The sequence below is a fragment of the Rhinatrema bivittatum genome, chromosome 1 (genome assembly GCF_901001135.1).
Source record: "Rhinatrema bivittatum chromosome 1, aRhiBiv1.1, whole genome shotgun sequence".
In the NCBI taxonomy this organism is placed as follows: Eukaryota; Metazoa; Chordata; class Amphibia; order Gymnophiona; family Rhinatrematidae; genus Rhinatrema; species Rhinatrema bivittatum.
The window spans coordinates 767,914,111-767,931,231 of record NC_042615.1 but is presented as its reverse complement, the minus strand read 5'-3'; the positions used below and the strand labels follow the sequence as shown (position 1 = coordinate 767,931,231).

General features: G+C 43.4%; 1 protein-coding gene across 3 annotated transcripts in view; it reads left to right on the top strand.

Annotated features, from left to right (window-relative positions):
• Positions 1 to 17,121, top strand: part of WDR7 (WD repeat domain 7) — a 1,145,388-nt gene that overhangs the window by 381,422 nt on the left and 746,845 nt on the right. For all 3 annotated transcript variants that reach the window (XM_029579728.1, XM_029579736.1, XM_029579721.1), the window contains exon 16: positions 13,712 to 13,800. In XM_029579728.1, the coding sequence (XP_029435588.1) occupies positions 13,712 to 13,800 (89 nt within the window). The remainder of the gene's footprint in view (positions 1 to 13,711; positions 13,801 to 17,121) is intronic.

The window sequence follows — 17,121 nt, the reverse complement described above, 5'->3', positions numbered from 1 at the left end:
AGATATGAATCGTTTTTTTACTCTTTCAGATAATAGAAAGACTAGGGGGCTCTCCATGAAGTTAGCATGTGGCACATTTAAAACTAATCGGACAAAGTTCTTTTTTACTCAACGCACAATTAAACTCTGGAATTTGTTGCCAGAGGGTGTGGTTAGAGCAGTTAGTGTAGCTGTGTTTAAAAAGGATTGGATAAGTTCTTGGAGGAGAAGTCCATTACCTGCTATTAATTAAGTTGACTTGGAAAATAGCCACTGCTATTACTAGCAACAGTAACATTGAATAGACTTAGTTTTTGGATACTTGCCAGGTTCTTATGGCCTGGATTGGCCACTGTTGGAAACTGGATGCTGGGCTTGATGGACCCTTGGTCTGACCCAGTATGGCATGTTCTTATGTTTTTATGTTCTTAAAAGAAAGAAATAGTAATTTTGTTTTTGGGATTGGCAACCCAGATTGCAAAACCAAAGATTTAAAGATAATATAAGACAATGGGGAAGTGATTGATAACATCTGTGTAATTTTTTCCCACACCTCTCACCAGAAACTATTCATTGACTTAAAATAAAAGATGTGAAAGCATTGCCCAAGGTAGAGCACAAAACTAACAAGTGTGAGTAGGAGAGAGTCAGGTCCTCTGAAGGGACCAAGTTGTCCAGATAGCACAATGTGCTTGATAAAACGTAGATTGGGTTATATGAGAGGAAAGAGAAATTCAAATTTGTAATATTATTCCAGGAATGGTTCCAAAGAAAGTATACAGCCAATAAAAGTTTGTGGGCCCAAGCTTTTTCTAAGCTAGTACATCATGGAAAGTTGGAATTTTTTTAAGTACTTGTAAATACAATATGCAGTATGACCTTTTCTAGTCAAAGAGAACAATAAAGTTACCATCTGTGGTGGGTGAGAAGGGCATTAATACTAGATTGCAATTGCATTCATTGAAAATTTTATGAGGGAGGTAGTGCAAATTTTTCCTCCAATTGGCAAAAGAGAAAAGCCATTCAGCTTCAATTGATTGTTTTATTGTCCTTATCCCTGCTTGATACCATTATGGCCAAAAAATTGGCTTCGACATTTATATGTTTTATTTGCTAAAAATCTTATATTCCACAACTTTGCTTTTCAGTGTGGATTACACAATTGCATTCATAATATAAAACAAACACAGAGACATTATCAACCAACCAATATGAAACACAATCAGATCAATAAAAAAACAGTATAGTAAAATCGACATAATGTAAGAACTCCATAACCATAAACCTGACAATAAAACAGCTTGTTTTTTCCTAAACCTCTTATAATCCCTCTCCTCATGCAAATTACTCTCCAATGAGTTCCACAGCATCAGGCCCGCAATAGAAAATGCCCATTTTCACGTAGCCTGCAATCTTTTGATGGAACCATAAACAAATGTTGACTCGCAGATCACAGTTGCCAAGGGATAATATAAGGAGTAACTAAAGGTGAAAGACCACACAATATTTCATCATAAACATTTGCAATAATCAGCTGATAGCCAATATTACAGCAACAGTATTTCACAATGTTTTTTCAAAGTGAATAAACAGTAGAGATGTGCATTCATTTTAAATGAATTAGACCTTGGTTTGGGAGCACTCTGAAATGAAAGAAATTTTTCAGAAATTTTGGAAAAATTCATATTTCGTGTTAGTGCGCACTAACTCAAGATTCGGGGACCATGAAAAAAAAATCCCGAACCGCAGAAAAAAATGAAATTACCCACAGGGGACTCAAATTGAACCACGAACAAAAAAAAACAGACTATACACAACTCAAATAAATAGTAGTATCACCTTCCATCTTTTTCTTTGAGATCTAAGCGCATGGTCTGACCCATGAGTGAAAGCAGTCTCTTGGCCTTTTGGTTGAGACTGAGAGCATGTATGGTTTGTGAAATTAATGCTCTACCATCCACCCACAATTGGGTACATGAAGATGGTACTTACACTTGCCAAAGCAGGATTGCATTTTACACATGACTAAACAAAAATAAGTCTTCTCTGAAATGGTAAGAACAAACCACAACCTCACCAACATAAATTATCCTGAATTCTAACTTCCATACTGACATTGTTCTGTTTAAAAGTGAATTTTAAATGTGTCCAAATTTTAAAATAATGTAGGTAAACAGTTTCTAATTACTAAATAGATATAATTTAAAAGTAATTATTGATAATTACTTTCAATATAGAAACTTAAAAATAGAAATGACGGCAGAACAAGACCAATCAGCCCATCCAGTCTTCCCAGCAAGCTCCCACACTTATTTTCCCATACTTATCTGATTCACCAACCACCAAGTTCAAGGCCCTTGTTGTAACTGTTTGATTCAAATTTCCTGCCACCCCCCTGTCATTGATGCAGAGAGTAATGTTGGAGTTGCATCAAAGGTGAGCATAAGGCTTAATGGTTACAGGCAATAACCGCCGCATCAAGCAAGTTACCCCGATGCTTGTTTACCCAGACTGCACAGATCCATGCCTTGTTGGATGTTGTCTGAATGTAAATGCTCTTTTCCTCATTTCTCCCTGCCATTGAAGCAGAGTAACACTGTATATGCATTCAAAGTGAAGTATCAGGCTTAATTGGTTTAGGTTAGTAACTGCCGCAATAAGCAAGCTACCCCCACGCTTATTTGTTTTCCCAGACTGTGTAGTTCAGTCCTTGTTGGTTGTTGTCTGAATGCAAATCCTCTTTTCCACATTTCCCCTTGCTGTTGAAGCAGAGAGCAATGTTGGAGTTGATTAACCTTGAGAAGGCTTATTGAGTAAGGGTAGTAATCACCAGGTAGTAGCCTCCATTCCAGCAAGCCACCCCCCCCCCCCCCATGGCTCTTCTCTTCATTCCAATCTTCTAGCCTTTATGGATCCACAGTGTTTATCCCATGCCCCTTTGAAATCCTTCACAGTTTTAGTCTTCACCACTTCCTCTGGAAGGGCATTCCCGGCATCCACCACCCTCTCCGTGAAGAAATATTTCCTGACATTGATTCTGAGTCTTCCTCCCTGGAGTTTCAAATAGTGACCCCCTTGTTCTTCTGATCTTTTTCCAACGGAAAAGGTTTGTTGTTGACCATGGATCATTAAAACCTTTCAAGTATCTGAAAGTCTGTATCATATCACCCCTGCTCCTCCTCTCCTCCACGGTATACATATTTAGGTTCTTCAATCTCTCCTCATAAGTCATTTTATGAAGATCATCCACCTTTTTGGTTGCCCTTCTCTGGATTGCCTCCATCCTGTCTCTGTCCCTTTGGAGGATACGGTCTCCAGAACTGAACATAGTACTCCAGGTGAGGCCTCACCAAGGCCCTGTACAAAGGGGATCATCACTTCTTTTCTCTTACTAGATATTCCTCTCTCTATGCAACCCAGCATTCTTCTGGCTTTAGCTATCGCCTTGTCACATTGTTTCGCTGACTTCAGATCATTAGACACCAAGGTCTCTCTCCTGCTGCGTGCACATCAGCCCTTCACCTCCCATCAAATACAGTTCTTTTGGATTTCCACACCCTATATGCATGACTCTGCATTGTTTGGGTACTTTCCAGGTACTTGTAACCTGGATTGGCCACTATTGGCAACAGGATGCTTGATGGACCTTTGGTCTGATCCAGTATGGCAACTTATGTTCATAGATCTTGTGCTGTTGATGCTCCATACTCATCCTTTAGTACTCCATAGTGTCATGCTGCTTCTAAGGAAGCTGCTCTTCATGCTCTTTAGAATGTCCCACGTAAAGTTGGTCATGAAGATCTTACAGGATGTTATGTGGGCACTGAGCATAGCTCCCTGAAAAACATTTCTCCCATGCAAGTCCAGGTTTATAAGAATCCTTCCCCAGCAGCACCAAGGAATTGGTCCTAGAACTCCTGCTTTCTTGAAAGCAGATTCAACCATCACCAAATTGTTCAGTAGTTGCTGCTTTTCAAATCCTTGAGCCTTCGTAACTGGACCCCTTAGAGATGTAACACTCCATGCTACTAATGCCAGTAATAGCAATGGCTATTCCCTAAGTCAGCTTGATTAATAGCAGTCAATGGACTTCTCCAAGAACTTCTCCAAACTGTTTTTAAACCCAGCTACACTAACTGCCCTAACTACTTCCTTTGGTAACAAATTCCAGAGCTTAACTGTGCATTGCGTGAAAAATAATTTTCTCGTATGACAAGCAGGATGGTAGTCCTCACATGTTGGTGACATCATATGATGGAGCCTGGCACGGAAAACATTTGTCAAAGTTTCTAGAAACTTTAGCCAGCAGACTGAGCATGCCCAGTCTGCTACTATCTGCGCGTCCACGCGAGGTCCCCCTTTAGTCTCTTCTTTTAAGTGGTGCAGTTGCTACGCGGTCCGTGGAGTTCCAATTTTTCAATTCTTTCCTCTATTTTTTTCGAGTTGCCCTTCAATTCCTCGTCAGGTCCCCCTTCGCAGTCGGTGCCCTGCTGGTACGGTAGGTCATTTTTCAGCCTTTTTCTTGATCTTGCGGTTGATTCCCGACTCTCCACCTCTCGGTGTCCATCGGCCATTGACTGCATGCCAGGTCTTTTTTCATGGTGTCGACCGGTTTTTTACTGTGCCTCCAGTGCCTTCAGACTATGTCCATCATGGATCCGCATGAGGTTTCATCCTCTGCCTGGGGCCTCGCACAATGTCTGTGGGTGCTGTCTGTGCAATCAGATGACACCCAAGGGGTGATGTGCGTGCCTCGACAAAATGGAGAAACTTTTCAGAACCCTGAAATCCTCCAGTCCTGCATCAGTTTCTTCGTCGAAGGATCGCGGGGAGCCATATCTGTCTCTACCTCTCACGGTCCCTCTGGTTAACATCCCAGTGAGAGGGAGAGGGAGATCGATCCTCGGTGGTCTCTCCTCTCCCCCAGCCCTTGGGTCATCAACCTCCTTGGCACCAGGCCGAGCATCGGAAGTGATACCAGAAGCACCGGCACCAGTCACTGTACTGACACAATTTCGCTTCCAGAGTGGCATTGGTGGCCCCGAGTCACCATCGAAGTGGCACCAGCCACCGGAGGCCCCATCCTCCGGTACCCCCAGTAGTCAGAGGTGTTCCCCACCGATACCGGTGAAGGGCACGTACCACCTCGGGTACCCGAGGATGAGCTGGCGACGCCTCGTCCTTCTCCACCAGTCCTGACCACTTAGGACTTCCAGGAGGAGTTGGACTGCAGGTGCAATCTGCGGTGCTCAAAGTGTTGCAGAGCGTTGAGCTGCCGGCACCACCGGCCCCCATACCGGAGCCCGAGCCTCCGCCATCGAAGTTGGCACCCCTACTTAGAGCATCTGGACGTCCTTGGCACCCTACAGATGCAGCCGGTGCTCGAGGGGCCTTCGATGCCCCGTCGGCCACCAATGCGGTCCACCAGAGCGATCCCGATCCTCGGGTCCTCTGAGGAGGGAAAAGCCCACGGTTCCATGAGCCGCTACCGGACTCCTCTGACTTGCCAGCCCGATGACCCCCCTCGATGCAGGGGGATCTGTCGGTGCCCCTAAGCCGTCGGAGTCTAGGTTTGATACCTCTCACGGCCCTTGCCTTCGGCATCCTGGCCCAAGTGAGGAAGAGGGTTCCTATGACCATTGGAATGATGACTACACAGACTCGTCCTCAGAGTACTCCGAATACCCCCTTTTGGAGCCTTCGCCCCCAGAGGAGCAGCTCCGGTCACCGCTTGAGGACCTGTCATTTGCGGGGTTTGTCAGGGCTATGGCTGAGGCCATCCTCTTTCAGCTCCTCATGAAGGAGGATGCATGTCACAAGATGCTGGAAGTCTTGCAGTTCATTGATGCTCCTAAGGAGATCGTGGCAGTTCCGATCCCCAATATTTTTAAGAAACATCTCCTCCATATGTGGGAGCACCCCATCTCCGTCTCCCCAGTTAACAGGAAGGCTGATGTCACCTACTTGGTTCATCAGGCCCTGGGGTTCGAGAGGAAGCAGCTCCCCCACCAGTCAGTGATAGTGGAGTCTGCCTAAAAAAAAAGGCCCGGTATTCCTGCACACATGCTTCCGCTCCTCCGGGACATGAGCATAGGGAACCCTACGCCATAGGTCACAAAATGTTCCAAGGCACTATGCTGGTCGCCCGCATTGTGGCTTACCAACTTTACATGACTCAATACACCGCAATCTCTGGAAGCGAGTCTAGGATTTTGCGGAGGACCTTCCCCAGCAGCAACAGGAAGCGCTTGCCGCCATTGCCTCGCTGGGTCTGGAAGCAGGGAAACACGAGGTGTGTTCCACCTATGATGATTTTAAAACTGTAGCCCGCTTAGCCACTGTGGGCATCGGCACCAGACAGATGGCTTGGCTCAGGGCCTTGGGCCTCTGGCCGGAAGTCCAGAAGAGGCTCGCCGATCTCCCCTGTACAGGCGAGAATTTGTTCGGGAACAAGGTCCAGGATGCAATGGCGCATCTGAAGGACCATCATGATACCCTCCAGCAGCTATCCACTAGCCCCTCTGGCCATCCTCTGCCAGGAAATCATCCAGGCAAGGCTCTTGTAAGCCCTTCTACCGGTAGAGGAAGTATTATCCTCTGGCCACTCAAACTCGCATGCCCCTGACTAGTTCCAGGGGTCGCCCAACCAGCCTCCTATCAAGCCCCAGCCATGGGTTTTTGACTGGCGGCGAGGGAGCTTAAGTCAGCTGATGGCTCCCCTGGTGCCCAGTCCCCCAATTGGTGGCAGGCTCCTCAGCTTCACCCAGCACTGGGAAGGGATGACGTTGGACTGCTGGGTCTTCTCCATCATCTGCCAGGGGTACTGTCTGCATTTCAGCCGGCTCCCAGAGACCTCTCCCCCATATCCATCATGGGGTTCTTCCGCCCATTTGGTCGTCTTCAAAATGAACTCTCCGCCTTCCTCGCGAACAGGGCTAAGGGTTCTACTCGAGGTATTTCCTCATCCCAAAAAAGAATGGTGGTTTATGCCCCATTCTCAACCTTGGAATGCCAAACAGATTTCTCGTAAGAGATAAATTCAAGAAGGTCTCTCTGGGCATACTGGTCCCCCTCCTCCAAAAAGGAGGCTGGCTTTGCTCCCTCGACCTGAAGGAGTACCTTCACTTTCTCGTGGGGACATTTTCAATACAGAGTGCTGGCCTTTGGGCTGGCATCAGCCCCCTGCGTTTTCACCAAATGCTTGGCGGTTGTGGCTGCCTACCTCGGGCATCGCTTGGTCCACGTCTTCCCATACCTGGACGGCTGGCTGGTCAGGAGCAATTCCTGCTCCGGAGCCTTGCAAGCTCTGGCCCTGATGGTTCAGACCCTGCAGACGGTGGAGTTCGTTATCAACTTCCCCAAGTCGCACCTCTGTCCGTCCCTGCAGCTAGACTTCATAGGTGCTAGGTTGGACACAGCACAAGCGAAAGCTTTCCTGCCCAGGGACTAGGTGACTGCCCTTGCCTCGCTGGCTACCCTCATCTGCAACAGCAGGAGTGTGCCAGCCTGTTTCCTGCTACTGGGCCACATGGTGGCCTCTGTCCAGGTGCATCCTTTAGCCTGCCTTCGTATGCAGAGCCCTCAGTGGGCCTTGCGGTCCCAGTGACGGCAGGCATCTCAGGATCTGGAGGCTCCGATCGCGGTCATGGGCACACTCAGGCTATCTCTGAAATGGTGGGAAGCCCTCCCCAATCTAGAACGTGGGCTTCTCTTCCAGACTGTGCCGTCCCAAATGACTGTCACCACCGATGCATCTCCTCAGGTGTGGGGAGCCCACACGAACGGCCTACACACTTTTGAGGCCTTTGGACCGCCGCAAAAGCACGTTGCCAGATAAACTTTCTGGAGCTTCGTGCAATACGGTACGTCTTGTGGGCATTCTGTTGGCACCTGTTTGGTGTCTGTTGGTCCTGTTATTTGTTGGGGACAGCCTGTAGCTAGGGATTCACCCACATGTGAGGACTACAATCGGCTTGTCCTAGGAGAAAGCAAAGTTGCTTACCTGTAACAGGTGTTCTCCTAGGACAGTAGGATGTTAGTCCTCAGAAAACTCCCCTGCCACCCTGAAGAGTTGGGTTCCTGTAATTTATTTTAATTTTTTTAAATCTACTTATGAGACTGAATAGAGACCCCATGTGGACACATGTATAGTGGCATGCTGGGCATGCTCAGTGTGCCAGTCAAAGTTTCTGTGCCGGGCTCCATCTGATGATGTCACCCACAGGATATCCATAATAAATATGCATGCTATAGATTTGTGTACATTGGAGATTCAGGATATGCAAATTTATCTCAAGTATATTCATTGTGGCAATATTGAAAACCCTACTGGATAAGTGTACTTCTAGGAGAGGGTTGGGAAACACTGTCGTAGTCTTTGTACTTTTTGAAAGAGTAAACTGTTTTGCTTTTACCCGTTCCACTCCATTCATTATTTTATAGACCTCTATCATAATTCTGTTCAGTCGTCTATTCTCCAAACTGAAGATCCTTAACCTCTTTAGCCTTTCCTCAGAGGGTAATAGTTCCATCCCCTTTATATAACACTCAAACGTACAGTTGCACTATGGAATGATACAGAGGTATTATGATTTTCTAAATGTTGTTCTCTTCCTTCCCTAATAATTCCTAGCATAGAAACAAGAAGACAGAAAGACCATATGACCCATCTTGTCTGCCCATCTGTCCAATTTATCTAACCCTTTCAATTCCCAGCATTCCCTTGGATATCCCTAGTAATTATCCCCTGCTTTTTTGAATTCAGATACTCAATATGCAGTGACAGCCAAGAAAATATTCAGTCTGCTTTCTCGGCTGCTGCCGCACACAGAGCAGAGGATTTCAACACATCCACAATGATGCCTAGATCCTGTTACATTTTGCCAACTGCAGTAGCTACATTGCAGCTGGCTATGCTCACCCTGCTGCAACCACCATGTTCCAGTGTTACTTAGGTGTGCACACATGACCCTCCTTTACTGCCCAGTGGTGGAAATATCACTCGCAGCAGCAGGTTTTGACATCATCAGGCTGAGGGATTTAAATCCCGGTCTCCCAGCTGACCAGTGCCTTCACAATAGCACTGCAGAAGGCAGGAAACCTAGTTGCCAGCGTTCCTCTGTTCCTGTTTCCTACCCATCTTTTTGAAACCGTGTTTAAATCTTATGCCTGATTGTCTGCCTTTAGTCTTGTTAACTTTCTTTTATTTATTTTTAACCATTGTCTTGCTTTATGAAATACCCCAAGTATCTTTTCCTGTATGTTTGCATTATTAGATTGTAAACTCTATTGAGCAGCACTGTGTATGTCGTGTAGTGCTATAGAATTGTTAAGTAGTAATAGTACTCGTCTTCTGCTCCTGCCTGTTCTACCTTCCTGCTCCACTCTGGTTCCCTTCCATGAGTCCTGTTCTGTTTCCATCCTGCTTCCTTGCCCTTCCTGTATTGTCTTTGCCTCAGCTTGTCTCCTTCTTGCATGACCTTGGATTGGACCTTGACTCCACTTTGTCTTAGGCCTGTAAATCTTGATGGCTGGCAGAACCTGAGGGCTCAACCCAAGTAGGAGTGATTGGTCAGGTGGAAGATTGTCTCTTGCGAATCAGCTGCCGCCTGTTAAGGCCTATCTTGTGCTTGCACAAGATAAGTAGTGCCTACTACAGCAGTCTAAGGGCTCACTAGCACTTAGTGACAGCTCCTTTATATGGGTGGTGACTTCCAATATGGAACCTTCCATTGTGTAGCTATAATTTGGGTTGCTCCTCTCTAGATGCACCACTTTGCACTTGTCCACATTAAATATCAGTTGCTATTTGGATGTCCAATCTCCTCATCTCGCAAGGTCCTCTTGCAATTTCTCACAATCCTATTTTGAATTAACAACTTTGGATAATCTTGTATCAGCAACTTTGTTCACTTGAGTCCTCAGCAAAATTTAAAAAAAAAAAGATACAGATTATACCAATTGGATGTACCCCTAAATTGCAAACCCAAACTCTCTTGGTTATTGTCTGAGTATCAGGAATTGGTACAAATGGAGCCCATTCCAGCAGGGGGAAAGTGCAGGGATTTTATTCCAAGTTCTTCCTGATTCAAAAGAAAACAGGTAGACTTAAGGGCTTTAAACAAGTTACTTAAATTGAAAAGTTGAATACGGTTTCAGATTTCTAATAGGGAAACTCCTGCTCCAATATAGAATACTGCCCCGTCACCTGGTGTCAGCACCATGTATGTTCACAAAATGTCTCACCATGGTGGCAGCACTGCTGCGAAAATGTGGATACATGTGTTTCCCTACCTGAAAAATTGGTTGGTCAAGAATACATCTCAAGGCAGTACTGCAGAATCAATGAGCAAAACCATCGGGGTTTTGGGGTTTCAGCAACTACCCCCAGCTCCCACTTGAGCCTATCATCTCAATTAGAATATATAGAAAAGCTACTAAACATGACCTAGTCAAGAGCTTTTGTCCCACAACAGAGGATTATCACAATATCCTCAGTGGAGGGGATTCAATCAAGACAGCAGGCATCAGCATGCGACATGTTGAGGTTGTTGGGTCTCATAACTTCAACAATCCATGTTTTACCCTTGGGATATCTTCACGTTAAAAGCCCAGTGGTCCCTCAGATTGTAGTGGAATCAGGCCACTCAAGATTTTCGGGACGGCATCCACCATCACACATCCCGTGAAGGACTGACTCTCTGTCCTGGTTGCTAATTCATATCAATGTGACCAAGGATATACTCTTTTTCATATCCCTCCAGTGCAAATTGTCCTAACCACAGATGCATACAACCCATGTAGAGTGAGATGTGCACCCAGGGCCTTTAGCTCAGGAAATAAACTTCCTAGAAATAAGGATTGGTCAGTACATACTGAAGGCTTTCAGAAATTGGTTGGCCAACAAGTTCATCCTTATCCAGTCAGATAATCAAGTAGTAATATTGTACATGAACAAGCAGGGAGGAATGAGATTGTACCTCCTGTGTCAGGAGATTGTTCAGATGTGGGACTTGGTCATTTTTCATGGAATAGTCCTCAAAGAAACACATCTGGCAGAATGAGTTGTGTTCTGAACCCCATGAATGGTCCCTAGAGAGGAGGGGTAGCCACACCCTTGGTAGATTAGGTTGCATCTCCTCTGAACTGAAAGGTCCCATTCTAATGCTTCAGATAGGGAAACTCAAAGCAAACTAGCCTCTGACATATTTGCCAAGAATTGGGGTCAAGATCTATTGCACACGTATCTTCAAATTCTTTAGTAGCCAAGTCCTTATTAAAAATCACATGAGACCAGGGAACTATGATTCTCATTGCGCCCATTTGGTCAAGACAGGTTTGGTTTCTCCTGTAGGAAATGGCCATCGGAATCTATTCAGATTGTGGAATTCCCCAAATCTCATCTCTCAAAATCAATTTTTTTTGTCATCCTAACTTCAGGTCCCTAGTCCTCATAATCTGGATAGAGAGAGGGTAGGTTTGTAACTCCTGGATTTTTCTGAAGATGTGTCTTGTATTTTTTTTGGCTTCCAGTAATGACTCCACAAGGAAGTCCTGAGGGTTGAAGTGGAGGAGATTTGCCTTTTGGTGTGAGGGAAACATTGTAGATCTTTTATCCTGCTCCTCACAAAAATAGATTGATTATATTTTGCATCTTTCCAAGTCAGGTCTTAAGACCAACTCAAGGTTCATCTCGGTGCATTTGGCGCTTATCACCCTGGGGAAGGTAAATCCATCTCTGTACAGCTTTTAGTTGTCTATTTCATTAGATGCTTGTTTCATTGAATTGTCCTGTCTAGCTCCTTGCTGTGTCATGGGAACTTAACATGGTATTGACCCAGCTGATGAAGCTACCTTTTAGCCTTTAGAGTCCACCTTATGTAATGTGTTTTTTCACAATAAGGTGGTTCTGTGCATGCATCCTAAATTTCTGCCTAAGGTAGTGTTGGGCTTCCACCTTAATCTTCCTTCCAGCATTCTTTTCCTGGCCATATGTTCTCAAAGGTGAAAAAGCACTACACAGTTTGGACTGTCTGAGAGCCTTACATTTCTGACTGGAGCAGACTGAATCATTTAGAAAGTCCTCCCAGCTTTTTGTTTCTTTTGACATCAACAAACCTAGAATTGCCATTGCCAAGTGCACTGTTTCTCTTTGCTTAGCAGATTACATTTGCTTCTGTTATGCCCAGACAGACTTGAATCTGTTATGTCACATCACGGCTCATAAGGTCAGAGCCAAGGTAGCATTGGTAGCCATTCTTAGATCAGATTCTATGGAGATCTTCAGGGCTGTGACATGAAGTTCTCTCCACATGTTCATCTTGCATTATTGCTTGAACAGAGATTTCTGATATGACAGTAAGTTTGGCTGGTTTGTCCTGTGGTGTCACTTTGCAGTGTGGAACCCAACTCCCTCTAGGGCTCTTTACTGTGGTTCCAGGATACCCCTGTAAAAAAGAAAGAAAAAATGGCCTGTTGCAATCAAAAACAGATTTCACCTGTTGGCTCGGTTTTTGCGTTTTTCCTTTTTTTTTTTTTTCCCATTTGGGGCAGTTTGTAACTAGGGATTTCCCATGGTTGTGGACTTCCATCCTGCTTGTCTTTGGAGAAAGCAGAGATACTTGTAACATATTCATGGATAGCAGGATGTCAGTCCTCATAAATCCCTCCCACATCCATTAAATAAAATAAAATAGCTTGAAGGGGGATTTACATGGCGATGTTTCTGTATAGCATGCTGCACATGCTCAAATAGGGTATGCTCAAAGTTTGTAGAAGCTTTAAAATCAAATTTCTGTACTGGGCTCCATCTAATAATGTCATCCATGTGTGAGTACCGAGATCCTGCTATAAATGGAGAAACCCTGTTAAAGGTAAGCAACTCAGCTTTACATATCTTGTGCATAACTATTGTACAGCGTACATCTTTATTCTAATTGCTTTAGAGAAAAACCAAATTCTGTACACAAGTATCTAATAAAGATGAATATTCTAAAATTACTTGTGGTTTTGTTTTGTATATTTTTTTTTAACTACTTTTGGTCCAGGCATTTTCCATCTACTCTTTTGGGCTTTCTGCTCATTTGGAACTGGCCTCAACTGAGGCTGTGGCACCATAAGCCTTAATTTGCATCACCTAGTAAACATTTTGTCTGATTAATATATACACATGTGATCAGTGCCAGCATGATGACCCAGCAGTTCCAGAGACCTTGTTTTAATTCCTGAACTGTGCTTATGCGCCACTTTTTTGCCTGGTTTGGGAGGGAATACCAGCTATCACAGAACAGCGACACTGATTGGATCATCAAGAGAATGCGGGGGCAAATTTTGGAGGGAGTTATGTTTCATGCCTCAGAACTTAAGGTTAGTACTGCAATAGCTGGTCTGTGGAATAAAATGGTGAAAGACCCAGCATTACTGCAAATGAAGACTCATAGCAGCTTAGCTCAGTAAGGGTAGGATCTGAATGAACTAGCACTACAAAGGAATATTTTGAGGAAATCATGCTCTTAGCTTGAATAAATTAATTTCCTTACAGGAATCTGAGTCTAAATTATTAAGGGGTTTTGCAATAAACACAAAATAAAGGAAAACAGATGTTAAATCAGGCCCTATGTTTTTGCCTGTGTAAATAGGATTCTCAGTAATCACTGGTCTTGGGAAGTTACTAACTAGTATTTCTGAGTATTTTAAATGGAATTTCATGTTTTTTAAACTTTTGTTTCTTTAGGCCTCCTAAGCCTGGAACCCCAGAGGCACATAAGGGGAAAGTTTCCCAACCGATTTCCAGTAATGCTGTGCAAGGACAAATTAAACAAGGTATGGTATCAAGCAGCTTTTTATACAATGAATGTGTTCTCAGTTTAACACTTTAATTCTTTACAGAACAAGAACTGATGGTGCTTAATGTTTCACATTGTAAAAAGAATCATATGGAAGAGAAAAAGTAGTAATGTATCTGTGAGAATCACAATTATTGCGATATACAGGTTTTTAATAAAGAAGAAACTGGTTGGAAGAGTAATTCGTGTAAAGCCAATTGCATTAAAATGTAATTCCAAAGAATTCCACATTTTGTCATCTTCCGATGGTAGCAAAGTTGTTTCTCTACTGCAACTTTGCCATTAGATGAGAAACCTAGAAAGATAAGTTATGGAACTATGCAATTGTTTTATCTTTAATCAGTAATTTTAGTTTTCTTTTTATTATCAGATTATATAGTTTCATAAAAATATTAAAGCTAAACAATTGATTTTCTTGAAAAGGATGAGAGGAGAGCTATATGAGATCTAAAAGTTTTCTAAGGTTCATGTGGCAAACAATGGTATTAAGAATACCAATTTTTAAGTGTATTAAAGATGCAGTTTATTAGTAAGGCTCACTCTGTATACATGTACAAAAGTGGATAGTATAAATAGACAATTAAAAAAAAAATAAAATTATTCCCACTATCCACCTAAAAAACCCCAAAATAAATTATCAAATGATCCCATTACAGCAGAAAACTCCAGAGCAACTCTGTTATGAAAGGCATTAACTTGGGGCTACATTTGGAGGGGAGCAAAATGTTCAATGCTTGCTGGGATCTCTGGCTACTGGGAGCACAAATTAGATTCTTAGCATTATAAGAGAAGAAAGAAGGTATTCTGAAGCTAAATGTCGTAGTACAGTTGGGAACCAATGATCTGGCTAAAAACAGGAGAAGTTGACTAATTCAGAGGATGGTCTTAGGCACCTGGTAAAGGAGAGGAAAGGTCGTGTCATATCACTAACCTCAATTTATATTCTCAAAACCTGGTGCAAGGAGACTATTGGGGGCTGGGACAATGTATGGACAATAAAGGACTACTGTAGTGATGGTTTGCATCTTTCTATGAGAGGAGAAAAAATCCTAAGGGTTTTAAACTAGGAGAGGGTGGTGGCAGATGGAAACACACTGATTTGAGCCATTACCCTAATGAACAAATGAAAATGTGGAGAAAAACATAAAAATGAGGAGCTCATAGTGCTATCCTTGAACAATAGTATAGAAATAAAAGCAGGTTTGAGCTAGACAGAGTATAGATAAGGAAGGCAAGGAAAAATAGTTGGAAGACAAGGAGAAATAGAAGGCTATGAGAACACATGCTAATAGTCTAAGCTAGTGGTTCTCAACCGGTGTGTTGCCAAGCACACGCAGATGTGTCGCCACTCTTCCCGGTTCCCCCACTGACCCAGCTGCTCCCCCTGCCCCAGCGAGATAGGAACTTATCTTCTGACCGGGCTTAAAATGCTGATTGCCTGGGTTCAATGTGGCAGGAGAGCTGGAGTCAGTGGCCTGGAAGAGGAAGTGGAGTGCAGAGGCTGCGTGCATGAGAAGAAGAGACCATGCTAGTGCGAGCAGCACGGTGCAGAACACAAGAGGAGCAACTTCAGCCCCCGCAGCCAATGGGAGTCCTTTCTCGAGGCCGTGGAGAATGCTGCCACTAAGGCAGGAAATGGAGGAGGCTGCTGCTGCCACTAGTTCGATGGGGGAGAGAGGGTGAGTGAGTGAGAAAGCATATGTATTTGAGGTTTGTGTGTGTGAGAGAGAGAGACAGCATGTATGTAAGTGAGTGATTGAGAGCCCATATGCGTAGGTGTGTGATTGAAAACCTGTGTGTGTGATTGAGATCCTTTGTGTGAGAGAGAGATAGCATGAATGTAAGTATATGAGAACCTGTATGTGAAAGTGAGAGATCATGTGTATGTATGATTGAGAGCCTGTGACTAAGTAGAGAGAGAGAGCATGTGTGAAAGTGTGAATGAGTCTGTGTGTGTGTGAGAGAGAGAGCATGTATGTAAGTGTGTGATTGAAAGCCTATGTGTGAATAGACAGACTGCTTGTGTGTAAATGTGTGATTGAAGAGCTTATATAAGTGATAGAGAAAAAGTATGTGTATATGTGTGTGATTGAGAGCCTATGGAAGTGTGTGTGAATGAAAGTCATCTGTGTGTGAGAGAAAGAAGCAGCACATATGTAAGTGTGTGATTGAAAGCCTGTGTGTATGTGTGAAAAGACAGCATGTGTGTAAATATGTGATTAAGAGCGTATATAAGTGAGAGAGAAAAAGCATGTGTATATGTGCATGATTGAGAGTCTGTGTAAGTGAGGGACAGAGAGCACCGAATCTGCACCGAATTTGCCTATGGACGCTGAGATATAGGAAACGCCAACGCTGGCAACGTTTGTCAGAAAGCTGCGTGAGGGCATTATCGCATCTATATGTGAATGATTGCTTTCTGTTTACCAGCATCCATAGGCAACTTTGGTGCCGATTTAAAAAGCAGGAAAATCATCTTCTAAGCTAAGTAATTTTGACGCCAGTAAGGCAAATTCTACAGTTTCGATAAGATTGTGAATAGTATTGCATTTCTGGTAACTTAGACCAGTACCGATGAGAATGTGTTTCAAACTGGTTATTGTTCCTGGGCAATTATAAAGCGATAAAAGATTGCAAGATTGATTAAGATACACAGTATATTGTGGAATAAAGTCTTTGAAAAGCCGGTTCAGTTTTCCCACCGGCCCTAATTTGTGATATGGCACAAGCTAGACCTGGACATTAAGAATCCATTAAAAACGGTGCAGTGTATAAACTTTTAAGAAAAATCCAAAATAAAATTCCAAAATAATATATCTTTTGAATAAAAGAAGACTTTATTGGAAAGAGGTTTTTGACCTATGATTGCAACAACTGGTTTAATTTCTGATAAATCTATTCAGACACATACCAGTGCTGAGGTCTTTTCCTCTTCTTAAAATAAATTGTTCCTTCAAAAATATTCTTTCTTGCAATAAGATTAGACACCAGCCATTTTCTTTATTTGCCAAACTAAAAAAAGCCATAGAAAGAGAAACAAATCTTTATATTAAGAAAGTAAATACAAGTAAGAGGGGAAAGAGAATCAATATGGTTTTCAAAAAGAGATGATTGAAAAAGTAAGGGCAAAAAATCCTAGCATTCAGAATGTACAAGGGAACTCAGAAAAAGGAGCACAGGAGAGAATATTTGGTAAAGCTGAAGGAGAAATGGATACCAAGGGCCTCATTTTCTAAAGTATCGCAGGCCTGTGATACTTTAGAAAATTGCGCTAATGGGCGGGGGGTCGACATGGGGG